We start from the raw sequence: 13,790 nt of genomic DNA, 5'->3' as shown, positions 1-13,790 counted from the left end.
ACATCTGTCAATCTGTGAGGGATTGATGCATACACTTGAACGCTTTCTGCATACGTCATCCATAGACACCAATGTTAAAAAAAAATGTATCATATGTTTTGAAAACGCAGCAGCCCACGGTTTTCCTAAAAATAAATAGGATACAGACGCACAGGACAACAAACGTACAGTGAAAGTAGGTATGAGTAAGGACTATGCAATGTTTTTGTCCGAAACGCGCTACCAAGTACTTTCATAAGTGATGTCACTTTTTTAATAGTATGGATTATATAAAGTTTTCTATTTTTTACGTCCGTTGCCAGTGCAGATTTTTTAAACGTTTTCCTTTTACTCACCGTGGATTCAGACCAAGTGACTGTATCGTGGGATAAATCATTTAATGGGTGAGAGCCAGCACTAGCACAAAAAACAAACGTACGCTGTTTGGGCATACGTCATATGCATAGAAATTAAAGGGGTTGTCCGAGGGTATAAAAAATACCCTTGGGTGGCCGAGATAGGGCGGGTTAAAAAAAAATAAACACTTACTCACCTCCGCGGTCTCTCCCGGTGTCCAGCGCTGCAATCTCTCCGGTCCGTGCCCCATGTAAACAAACAGGGAAGCCTCGCTGCATTCAGCTTCTCGCTGGTCGAGGTAGCTGGCCACGCCCACCCGTCCCGCATGATACAACCTTAGGAATAGGGACGGGTAGGCGTGGCCGGCCAACTAGACCGGAAGCTGAATGCAGCGAGGCTTCCATGTTTGCTTACATGGGGCATGGACTGGAGAGATCACAGCGAGGGACCAAGAAGGTAAGTGTTCATTTTTTTTAACCCGCCCCATCCCGGCCACCCAAGACTTTTTTATACCTTCAGACAACCCCTTTAATGAATATGCCGTAGCACATGTTTAGATACATTTTTTCAGTCAAAAAAGTGTCTGTTGGGTAGACGCAAAATACGTTATGTGAACCCAGCCTTAGTTACATAGCGTTTCATGCCGTGTTAAATCCCAATTTGGTTGGTTTCCCCATGAGTCGTCATCGACTTACTAAAAACTCACATTCTACCTCACGTTATTTCCAATTAAAACCCATACTAATGACTCCATTATAACATAAGACTGTGGGAAGCAAGTTCTACAACCACAATGGGGAACATTAGAAAGACCCCCCAATGATCAGCATTATACTTCGTGTCCCCAAGCAATGACACAACATCGCTATCTCCTGTGCCTCGTTCCCACATAACGAAAACTGTGGCCACAGATCAAAAAACATTTTTCCTTAAAGGAATCATTTGCAAACTCAATCCGTTTCTGAAGTGCCCCTATCTGATTTACCTAATGTAAGGAGCTAATTTCATTTACAGCATGAGGCCATATCTAAAAGCTGGGAAAATATGATTATGTGGTTAAGTGACTGAGCACATAGCTAAAGTCTTTGTGACAAACATATTCATGCACAGCATCAATTAATATAATCCCCCGCGTCTACTTAGCCATTACTATGCTACAAATGAGAGACCTAACTCAATTTGCAATATGTTAGAGAAGGGGTCAGTTTACAAATTTCGACTAAGTCTATTTCATGTTCACGCTGTCATTATACCTGTTTATAATGCCGTCCATTACCCTAATGCCGCCTGATTACACCGCTATTATCTGAGCAGCGATAACAAAGGATAAATGGAATCAGCAGGTGCGCCGGGCAGCGCCGTATTGTGTCATTAGTCATTATTTAAGAAAAATTACAGTGCGGAAAGAAGATTAACGCCATTGTTTATTTACAATCAGAAAAACGCAATAAGAATTTTTACCGTGGATCAGAAATACAGGAGAATGGAGGAAAAATCATCATAGATTTAGGGATAATTACCCCCAAAACCAGTACATTGGCGCTTAGTTATATAACTAATATACTTCCATTGATTTTTATGTGGTCCTACTGTATCTCCGAGATGTTAAGGGGTTTTACCACTAACTCCTGGGCCTGGGTCAGGTGGGGGAAAAAAGGAAGGATTATTCACTCTTCTTCTTTTCTAGCACAGCTTCCATTTTTTGTTCACCAGGTCCAGCCACAAGTTGAGATAGGGATGTGTGGATTTGGGGAAAATAAATTCATATCACATGGTCAATAGAAGCAACGTCCCATGGTACGAGGAGGTCACTCAATGGCCAAAGTGGTTCCAGTGACCACTCCCAGTGCAGTTACAAAAACCTGAAATATCGGAAGGATGCAAGTTTTTTTCTATCCACATCATGGTCGTGTTCACATTTCTATGCTAGATCCATTCAGATTTCCTCAACATGACCCATTTGTCCAAACTCCACTGCATGATGCTGCCACCTTCATGCTACTCTGTAGGGATGATATTGGGCAGGTGATGAACAGTGGGGCAGATTTACTTACCCGGTCCATTCGCGATCCAGCGGCACGTTCTCTGCGGTGGATTCGGGTCTGGCTGGGATTCACTAAGGCAGTTCCTCCGACGTCCACCAGGTGGCGCTGCTGCGCTGAAGAGCATCGGAACACACTCAAGTACACCGAGCTGGGCTGAGTGAAGGTAAGTGCAAGCTCCGCGTCACTTTTTGTTTTTTAAATGCAGCGGTTTTTCCGAATCTGTCGGGTTTTCGTTCGGCCACGCCCCCCGATTTCCGTCACGTGCATGCCGGCGCCGATGCGCCACAATCCGATCGCGTGCGCCAAAATCCCGGGGCAATTCAGGGAAAATCGGCGCAAATCGGAAATATTCGGGTAACACGTCAGGAAAACGCAAAGGCCTTTAGTAAATGACCCCCAGTGTCTGGTTTACTCGAGGCAAGATGCTTTGGAGAACTTAAGCTAAAAAGTTAAATCGTGGTTTCATTAGCCATTATTATTATTATTTCTTACTATCCTCATGGGTTGGTCTTTGCTCTGATAAGCATTGTCACCTGTAAGACCTTATATACCTTTCCAACTCTCATCCAACCAACTAAATCAATGGCGGACTCCAAAATCTCCATGATCATCCATTACTAAATTTCAAAAAGCCACAACAAAAGGGCTAAATACTAAATGACTTAAACATTTGAAAATGATGTATTTATTATATATTATTTAACTTTCTCATCATGGTGCATAAAGTATAGAATGATGGGGTAAACCTGATTTCTTCTTTATTTTTAGTACAAGGTCTCAACATAACAAAATCTGGAAGGGTCTGAAGATTTTCTGAAGGCATTGTGAGTTCGCAGCAAAAAAACAGCATCTTTTTCACCTTCCTCCGCCTGAAGTTCCCGATAACAAAAAATCTATTCAGCGTAAAACTATAAATCAAAGACAGAAAGGAGGGAACGAAGCTGCAGTGGCCAACATAAGGGTTGAGAGAGGGAATGAAGAAACGGCACGGACAAGAAATCTGATCATAGCCGACTCTTTCTATGATCTCCGACATCAAAAAGAGCTTGACTGCTCTACAAGTCAAAGATCTAATGTGTACTCACATATACCGCACCCGAAATATGGAGGTTAGACACACGTCTGGCAGGACTACATCCATTATACATCTACCACTGCCTAAGGAGGAATTGTCATTTTTATATTTATAAGGTACAACATAACCCTGAAAGTTAAGTCTCATAAAATCTGACCTGAGGCTGTTTTGGCCATAGACAAACATGTCAACACAAATGTATCTCGTAGAATAAATCAGGTAATAATTATAGTAAAACTAGGCCAATGCATGGGTTATGTTAGTTTAAATTACTGTATAGTGAACCACATTAATCATCCACCTCATGCTCTGATGCAGTTTAACCCCTTTCCGCCAAGGCCCTTTTTCATTTTTGCGTTTTAATTTTTTACCACCACCTTCAAAAGTTTCATAGTTTATACGGTTGAAAAAAGACACTTGTCCATCAAGTTCAACCAAGGAAGGGTAGCTATTGGATGAGGAAGGGATTTAGGGGAAACAATTCTATATAACATAACCATCAATGCTATTTAGATGTAAAAAGGCGTCTAGACCCTTCTTGAAGGTCTCTGCTGTCCCTGCTGTGACCAGCGCCTGAGGCAGGCTATTCCACAGATTGACAGCCCTTGTTTTCTCCAGACGGAGACAGTGCCCCCTCGTCTTTTGATTTGATTTAATCTAAAACAACTTACCACCATATTTTTTGTATGGACCATTCATATATTTATATAAATTAATCATGTCCCCTCGTAGTCGTCTCTTTCCCAGACTAAATAAATCTAGTTGTTTTAATCTTTCCTAATAACTGAGACCCTCCATACCCCTTATCATTTTTGTGGCTCTACGTTGAACCCTCTCCAGCTCCAGGACATCCTTTTTATGGACCAATGCCCAGAACTGGACAGCATATTCCAGGTGAGGCCGAACCAGTGCCTTGTATAGTGGTAATATTACATCCTTATCCCGAGAGTCCATACCACTTTTGATACATAACAAGATCCTACTGGCTTTAGAGGCAGCTGATTGACATTGCATGCTGTTATTTAATTTATGATCTACTATTAGACCCAGGTCCTTCTCAACAAAGTCCTTAACATTTTTATTTTTCCATGTAAAGAGCTGTGTGAGGGCTTATGCTGTGTAACAAATAGCACTTCATAGTGATGGTATTTAATATTCCATGCCGTGTACTGGGAAGCAGGAAAAAATTTCAAATGCAGTGAAAATGGTGAAAATTAGTGTTTGCGCCAAATTACATGTCTACTTCATTTTTTGGGTCGGTGCAATCAAGGGGATACCAAATTTGTATAGGTTTAATAATGTTTTCATACATTTACAAAAATTAAATCCTCCAGTACAAAAAAAAAATATTCATTTTGCCATTTTCTAACGCTATTAATTTTTTCATACTTTGCTCTCAATATAACTGCAGTTTTTTAGTGAAGGCTTCATAAGTTGTTGGAGAACATTAGTGAACAAACAAAGTCATGAAAACCAAGGCGTGGTAAAGCAGAGAATAGGCCACCACTGTTGACCATAGTTATGATCTTCTACTTCTATGCCAGAAAACTGTTATAAGTTCACTCAAATCTTCAGCAGCCTGTTACAGGACCATTGTACAGTAATAAATGCCCCAACCAGGTGTGAGTGTGTGTGCTTACAAGCTCCCTCCTCACTCATACACTTAGTCTGTTACATTGATAGACTGACCCATCATTACATCAGTACTGACAATAGATGATGTCACAACTTATCTCCTCCTCCTCCCTGTACAATGACCTCTATATAGATAACACTGACCCATCATTACATCACTACTGACAATGGATGATGTCACAGCTTATCTCCTCCTCTCTGTACAATAATCTCTATATAGATAACACTGACCCATCATTACATCACTACTGACAATAGATGATGTCACAGCTTATCTCCTCCTCCCTGTACAATGACCTCTATATAGATAACACTGACCCATCATTACATCACTACTGACAATAGATGATGTCACAGCTTATCTCCTCCCCCTCCCTGTACAATGTCCTCTGTATGGATAACACTGACCCATCATTACATCACTACTGACAATAGATGATGTCACAGCTTGTCTCCTCCCCCTCCCTGTACAATGACCTCTATATAGATAACACTGACCCATCATTACATCACTACTGACAATAGATGATGTCACAGCTTATCTCCTCCCCTCCCTGTACAATGACCTCTATATAGATAACACTGACCCATCATTACATCACTACTGAGAATAGATGATGTCACAGATTATCCCCTCCCCCTCCCTGTACAATGACCTCTATATAGATAACACTGACCCATCATTACATCACTACTGACAATAGATGATGTCACAGCTTATCTCCTCCCCTCCCTGTACAATGACCTCTATATAGATAACACTGACCCATCATTACATCACTACTGACAATAGATGATGTCACAGCTTATCTCCTCCCCCTCCCTGTACAATGACCTCTATATAGATAACACTGACCCATCATTACATCACTACTGACAATAGATGATGTCACAGCTTATCTCCTCCCCTCCCTGTACAATGACCTCTATATAGATAACACTGACCCATCATTACATCACTACTGACAATAGATGATGTCACAGCTTATCTCTTTTTCCTATATAAAGATATATAAATAGATTTGTTTAACTATTTTTTTTTTATAAAAGACATCAGTGATACATTGGGGCTCATTTACTAAGGGTCCGAAATGCACATTCGTTGGGCTTCCCGAAGATTTCCGATTTGTGCCGAATTGCCCCGGGATTTTGGCGCACGTGATCGGATTTTGGCACATTGGCGCTGGCTTTTATGCGACAGAAATGGGGGGGGGGGGGGCACAGCCGTCGGACAACCCGACGGATTCTGAAAAACCGTGGAATTTAAAAAAGAATTTGTGTTGCAAGATCAGCACTTACATGCACCGGGACGAAGAAGGTGAACTCCGGCGGACTTCAGCGCAGCAGCAACACCTGGTGGATATGGGGCGCACGACCTTAGCGAATCCCGGCAGACCCGAATCCTTGTCGGACAACGCGCCGCAGGATCGCGACTGGACCGGGTAAGTAAATGTTCCCCATTGTCTTTAACCTCTAACATTTACTTGGTTACAATGATTTTTCCTCACTGATGTAAGTGATTTTTGTTTGTTGTTCCTGTGTTTACCATATTTAAGTCATGGTTTTTCTTAGCATTTTGATCTGCATTTAGCAGCTTCTAGTTCCACCTTGAAAGAACTGAAAAGTTTGACAACTTCATGAAATTCATCTAAATCATTTTATGTTCCCCAATGATACTTTTAAGCGGTGATTCAGTAATGATGCTAATTATATCACCGCCGCGACATTCTAAGTACGAGGCTGTTCAGCACTGACTAAAGTGCAATTACTTTGCTATGTGAACTTTTTTTTGACTATTCTGTGCATTTACATTAATTGGTCTTATTAAATGACTGAACATTGAAAAGTCAAAAAGACTGTACGTCCCCAACCAATGATGGATGATTGGTTCTTCCTCCATTACAATGAAATTACAGTGTGTCTCTGCATAAAGTATTCTCATCTTTCTCCAAGTGAAAGCAAAAATTTCACTGTTAAAGTCCCAGGACATCCTATATTTCAGGAATAAACAGGATAATGGCATATCTGACTACCCCAGCCCGTAATGGCTGAGGGGGCCTATCTTTTAGGCCAGTGTTGAGGAACCTGTGGCACAGGTGCCAGAGGTGTCAATCAGAGCCCTCTCTGTGATCACCAAGGCTGTCAGCCTAGAGTTTGCCAGACAGGACTCAAGAACTCAGTTCTACTTTCAGACGTGCATTGTATACTGCCTGAGACTACTGAAGAAGCTGGAAGGTGTGGACAGAGCTGGATTACCATTGGAGCTTTGGATCCGGGCCCCACGTTTCTTCCTGTTCAGGGAACCCTGGAGAGAAGCTACAATGATAATCTGAATCTCTCCAATTTTTTTCTACTGTATGGGTTTCATCAGGACGCTGATACGATTGAAAGCTGTGACAGAGCAGTAAGCAATAAGTTGTTGCTTACATTGCTGTGATGGCACTTTGCAATAAATAAGTGGGTTTTGGTTGTTGCTTGGCCACTTAGTCATTAAAAGGTTCGTAATTCCTGTTTTAGGCTATATCCCGACCATGGGTGCCATTTTGAAAGTTGCCATATTGGATCAAGGACAAGTGTTTCCAATGGGAAGTTGGTGATACCATATGAAAAATCTGGATTGTCTGAAAATCTGATTGCCGCAATCAGAATTGTAACATCTCTCGTGGTTCAGAAATTATCAATTCTCTGCCATTCTCAGACGGGTTGATAATAATTGGGTTGAACGCCCTCAGTACCATGGAAAACATTTGTTACAGCTGATCATTGCAGCCCAGGTCTAAAGTACAGTTAATGACCAATATCTAGAGGTCCATTTTTAACTAGGTGTCCTCTGTAAGTCGGGTGTTATTAAGTAGGGGACCGTCTGTATTTTAAACTGAATTCGGGAAAGAGACGGTCAACCGATGCAATGACTTTTAGAATGTCACGATATGAACTTTATAATTTCTTATGAGCTTTATAATTTCTTAAGGCACATACAATTTTTTTGTACCTATGATGTCATCACTCATCATTTTTCATCAACTTCGATTTGTCCTTATTGCTTCTGATTTTTAGAAGTATCATCTAGATGTAAAATTAAGCATGACTACGCTCTGCCCATTTCACTGTTTTTGCCATTTTGTACTTGCACAAGGTAATTTGGATCTGAATAGTATTTAGACAAACGATTTCTATTCTGTGAGTCTGATGAATGCCAGGTTTAATTCCAATTCAGTCATATCATTGTTACAATTTAACTGCATGATATTATTTTAGAAACCCAGGATATTTCATTCAATATAAATGCGGTATTTTGCATAGGTATCTGCTAATTATACTCCCTCAAGCCAATTTTCCCACAATGCATTTGGTGTCATAATGGTTTCATGCAGAACTTGAAATGAGCTTTAATTTTATGTCCCTTTTTTTTGGATGTAATTGCTACTTAAATGGAGATGGCATTGACTACTCACTACATGATGGAAGATTATTAGTCATTTACATCATTTAAGGTTATTAATTTAGGATTTTGTTTAGCATTTCATTGTGTACACACCGTTGTACGGTACCTTGCTGTTCGTTATATGTAAAGGGGGTCGACAGGAGACCACTGAAATAATAGTACTGCTCCCTATCCCCCCACCGATGATACTGCTTCTCACTGAAGTGGCCTTCCAAGGTGACTTTCCAGTGTCCACCAGTGTTGGACTGGGGTTCCTTTGGCCAACTAGATAAAATTATTATGGGAGCTCACATAAAAAAGATCCACACCAACCTCTAAATTAGGTTGTATCTATGGGTCAAAAATTTCATTTGAACCTGGGCCCACCGAGGATTCTCTGATTCTATGGTGGGCCAGTCCATGATTTGTCCAGTCAATCACTAGTTAGATAATGGAGTGCCTTAGCAAGTGATTGTCCTAGATTCTCATATGGTCTGTAGAAAAATAGATTGCATGCTCTTTGTTTGTTTGAATTATCTCCATTTCCGTTTTTCACTTTGCGTATTCCAAAAAGCATAACTTCTTTCATTTTGTTTTGTTTACAGAGATGGATGAGGGCTGGCTTTCTTCTGTGTCCTATGAATAGTTCATAGAAAGTGTCCTTGATATTTCAAAGAGCTCCATTACAGTCTGAAGAAGTGTAGACACAGCAGCAGTGCTAGCACGTAGTAAATATTATCACACTAGAATCAGAGGAAATGCATCATTCACATTGCAAAACACACAGATACAAGCGCAACATTACTAGTGGAAATCATGTGAGACGTCTGCTGTAAATAGAATGAGGCTCATTCATCGTCAGGAAATGCAAAAATAGTCCCTAGTTCATGACAAATGGATGAATGTCTCCAAAATAATTGGTATTGTCTTATTGTAATGGAGGGAAACACGTTTAGGCTAGACTATGGGGGGGGCATCCTGGTATCATAACAATGTCTAAGTTGTTCAGAATAAACTGTAGTACAACTATAGAAGGCATAGAGGGTGCGTATGTATAGGCTGTTACCATACCATACCGATTACTAAGTGAAGACATACAATATAATAACATGTCAGAGATTAAAAAGCTCCATAAATCACCATATAAAGTCGATATATATGTTTTAGATATCCTAAAAATCATGTCATAAAACAGAAAATAGAAAATGGAGATATTTCTACTAAGAAGTGGACCCTGCCTATGGTTTTAGACTATACCCCTGGTACATAAATAAATAGGATTTAGACATAATACCAGGCACAGCCACTGTCTATCATCAAAATGCATCATGATAAACCAGGGGACACGTACTTATAGATCCAGGAACTATGATTGTGGTAATTGTCAGGCTTCTGGGGTAGTGGACCAGCTGGACCACTGTGGACGATGACTTAAGCCGTCACCTGGAACCGGAATCTAAGTGGAACCCGGTTTTCACAAGAGCTCGCCGCAAAGCGGGTTGGTGGTGTGGTACCACCAGGTCGCTCCACAGGTGCAACCTTGTCCGCGGCGGTAGCCTAGGTGAGGTACAAAGCAATGAGCAAAATCGTAGTCAGGAGCAGGCTGGGGGTCAGGACGGGCAGCACGGGAGTCGGGGACGTAGCAATAGGTCAAGGCAGACAGCGGAGGAGCGTAGTCAGGAACGGACCCGGGGTCACAATAGGAAATCACAATGACATCAAGGGGCATGGAACACAGCTTTCTCTAAGGCACAAGGCAGGAAGATCTGGCAGGGGACACAGGAAATGGCTGGAATGTAAGCAGAGAGGGCGGGCGGCCAGCCTCAATTATCTAGGATAATTACCTAGGATGCAGGGTCGCGGGCGCGCCGTACAGCTGGAGTCAGCGCTGGATCAAGGCAAGGTGAGTGACCCGACTGGGGTGCGGAGCAGCGGAGAGGGGCACGGGTGTGCCTGCAACCCAGGACATGAGTCTCAGGGGCACCCGTGACAGTAATATTCTTATTTGTAATCCAAGGCCTCCTTCCTTCTAAAATCAACTTTTGAAATAATGGTAATGAGCCAGAAGGGTTTTACAAACTGTTACACTGTACCCTCTGATGTACCCATCAGCACTTGTGAATTGAAGCACTTCCTGCTGTAATCTCAGTGCTGAGGGAGCAGGTAGGAGGGTGAGTGAGTGTAACAGCCTGTAAACCCAGATCACAGAGGGGCTACAGTAGCTCCTCAGGTTTATTTGCATAATTTAAAACCCAATTTTAGAAGGAAGAAGGCCAAGGATAGCGAATATGAGAAGATTACAACAGTCACAGTGCCTGGTTTTAGCAGGCTTTATTTTGATGGTAGATTTCCTTTAAGGGGACATAGTACCTGTTGGAGAGCCACCGTTCTGGAAATCAGTTACCCCAAGTTTTGCAGAAGACCTCCAGCAATCTGACACTGATAGCATATGTTAGGGATACGACCTCAATATAAAAATCCGGCATATTTCCTTTAGCTCATTTCTTTCATAATAATTTTACAAAAGCTCAGAAAGTCTAATTATCTCCGTATACTTACACATTTTTGTTTTCTTCATTCACAATTTCATTTTCATTTCTTGCTGTAGAACTCTCCCCCTGTGTATTGGAGGTAAGTGTCCCCTGCGACTGGGATGGACCTGGTTTATTCTCCTTTGTTGATTGATCATCCACAGGATCATCTAAAAGTACACAAAAACACTTCTATGTATTGGGTGGAATTTTTCAAACTAAACAGAATTATGTTGTCAATTCTAAACAAAAACAACAGAAATTAAAATCAATAGTTCAGATGATAATAGAAAACTTTGTAATACACTTTGTGTATACACTTTGTGAGGACACTCCCCCTCTGATGCCAGGTAATATAAGATAAAGTTGAGTTATGGGGGTGTAAGGGAAAAACTAAAAACATTGGGGGTCATTTATTAAGGGCCCGATTCGCGTTTTCCCGACGTGTTACCCGAATATTTCCGTTTTGCGCCGCTTGTACTTAAATTGCCCCGGGATTTTGGCGCACGCGATCGGATTGTGGCGCATCGGCGCTGGCATGCGCGCGACGGAAATCGGGGGGCGTGGCCGAACGAAAACCCGACGTATTCGGAAAAACCGCCGCATTTAAAAACCGAAAATGTGTCGCATAAGGACCGCTTACCTTCACCTGGTCCAGCTCGGTGCATTCCGGCGCGATGAGTTTACTTTCAGCGCAGCAGCGCCACCTGGTGGACGGCGGAAGAACTACCTTATTAAATCCCAGCCGGACCCGAATCCAGAGCGGAGAAGCCGCCGCTGGAACGCGAATGGACCGGGTAAGTAAATTTGCCCCATTGTGTCCATTAGTTAATTGGACACAATGGTATCGCGGTTTTAACACTTTTTAAACTTTATAGCAGAAGCTGCTTCGGCGCTGTGCGCGACCGTGTGCGCGCAACGCCTGCGGCATTTCCTATGTAGGCGCGCGCACGCAGCGCCGAAGCAGTTTCTGCTATAAAGTTTAAAAAGTGTTAAAACCGCGATACCGCGGTTTTAACACTAACGAAACTAAGCACCGGCACCATCTCACCCTGAGCTGGTGCTCGGTGTTTACAGCTTACACCGACCATTTGAAATGGTAGGTTTCCTTTAATGAAGTATATTACAAAGTTTACTATTACCATGTGCTCTATTCATTTCTAAAAAACAATAAAGCTTCAAAGGATTAGTTAGTCTTTAAAGTTTTAATTGAAGACCAGACAATGGGTGATAGATTTAGGAGCACATAATCCAACTTCACTAATAAAAGTGACCTTCCATCTGCAAAAAAATGTTAAACATAACAGTTTTTATCAGGAACAGCACCAACCCTGTCCATAGGTTGTGATTAGTATTGTATTCAGCTCTGTTAAAATGAATGTGGACTGATGAATTTTGCAATTCCACAAAAAACCTGTGGCCAGTGTCTGTGGTGTTTGTTCTTTGTTTTAACAGAAAGCAGACATGTTTTCTAAATTTTGTACAATCCCTTTGAATAATTTAATACAGGGTCTGTGGTCTCTTTAAAGGACATCTACCACCAGGATGAAGGATGGTAAACCAAACACACTGACATTCTTTTAGTTTCTAAAGGCTTTAAGATTATGCAAATGAGCCTCATGGTCTCCATGCTCCTTAGATGTTAATGAAGCCTTGAACCTCTCATGTCCATTTGCCTAATTTTAATGCCTTTTTTTCTTAAAGACAAGGGCATAGGAAGCCTAAAGGAGAGTGGATCCCGCCAGAGGGGGCACACACCAGTATGTCAGTGTGCTTGGTTTACAATAATTCATCCTGGTGGTAGATTTACTTTAATGGCCAATATGTACTCCTCCCATACAGCAGTAAGAAAAAGCAATCATGATGGAAGAACCTGTACCCATAATGCTCAGTCCTATGACAGCTCGTGTAATTGGCCATAATTGATTCTGCTTGCAAAATTCATGCATAACCTCAATCTAAAAGGAATTGTTCTAAATGACTAATACTTATGGCAGACACACACTGACATTTGGAGATCTCAACTGTGATCTTAGTATAGATGCCAAAATACGTGCCCTTTTATTGCAAGCTAAGAATTGCGCTGTGTTTTACTGCCGCCACCCTGCTATTAGAAGGGAATATTCCTAAGTGAAAGTAGTTGTGATGACACTTCACCATCTGAGAGTATGCTATTAAATATCTTGTTAAAAAAAAAGTTTTTAAATAATTAATCTTGCTTCATATTGTCATGGGAACCAATTAAAAATTGTTTATGGCTTCATGTCTGTGTGTCCTTACTTTATGAACTTTCAATAATGACAAGGAGGAGAGAAACAAGCTGCGAGGAACGCAAAGCCAAAAGAGATCAAAAGAACAGCGTGATGCCCGAGGAACAGCGATGCTACGGTAGAGGGAACTCCTGTGCTGGGGACAGACAAGTGTAACTGATGGTAAAGTGCTTAGAAAGTGACACACAAAGGCGATGGTATCACGCAGATTGTCTCAGAAGAGTATATAGAAGTCTGAATTGGCTGGTAATCGCTTCATTGGACATTGTCACTGCGAGGAACAGTCTGAAAAACTTCACAAAAACTTAGCATGAAGTTAGCAGAATTCTGTATCCGAGATAGATGTCTAGTTTGACACGCTGTGATTCCATTAATTGGATTGTGGGGTACACCTGACTGTTTAAGGAAGGCACCCCTAGTCTAGGGATAAAAGGGTTAAATGCTTGGGTACTATTTCACTTTAATAGGGTTGGT

The 13,790-nt window shown here is 41.6% G+C and overlaps 1 protein-coding gene across 2 annotated transcripts in view; it reads right to left on the bottom strand.

Moving 5' to 3' along the window:
* The window catches only part of CNGB3 (cyclic nucleotide gated channel subunit beta 3), a 121,126-nt gene that overhangs the window by 95,119 nt on the left and 12,217 nt on the right, over nucleotides 1–13,790 (bottom strand). For both annotated transcript variants that reach the window (XM_072151582.1, XM_072151584.1), the window contains exon 3: nucleotides 11,075–11,216. In XM_072151582.1, the coding sequence (XP_072007683.1) occupies nucleotides 11,075–11,216 (142 nt within the window). The remainder of the gene's footprint in view (nucleotides 1–11,074; nucleotides 11,217–13,790) is intronic.

Source organism: Engystomops pustulosus, chromosome 5, assembly GCF_040894005.1.
Source record: "Engystomops pustulosus chromosome 5, aEngPut4.maternal, whole genome shotgun sequence".
NCBI lineage: Eukaryota > Metazoa > Chordata > Amphibia > Anura > Leptodactylidae > Engystomops > Engystomops pustulosus.
This window is presented reverse-complemented; position numbering and strand designations above follow the sequence as displayed.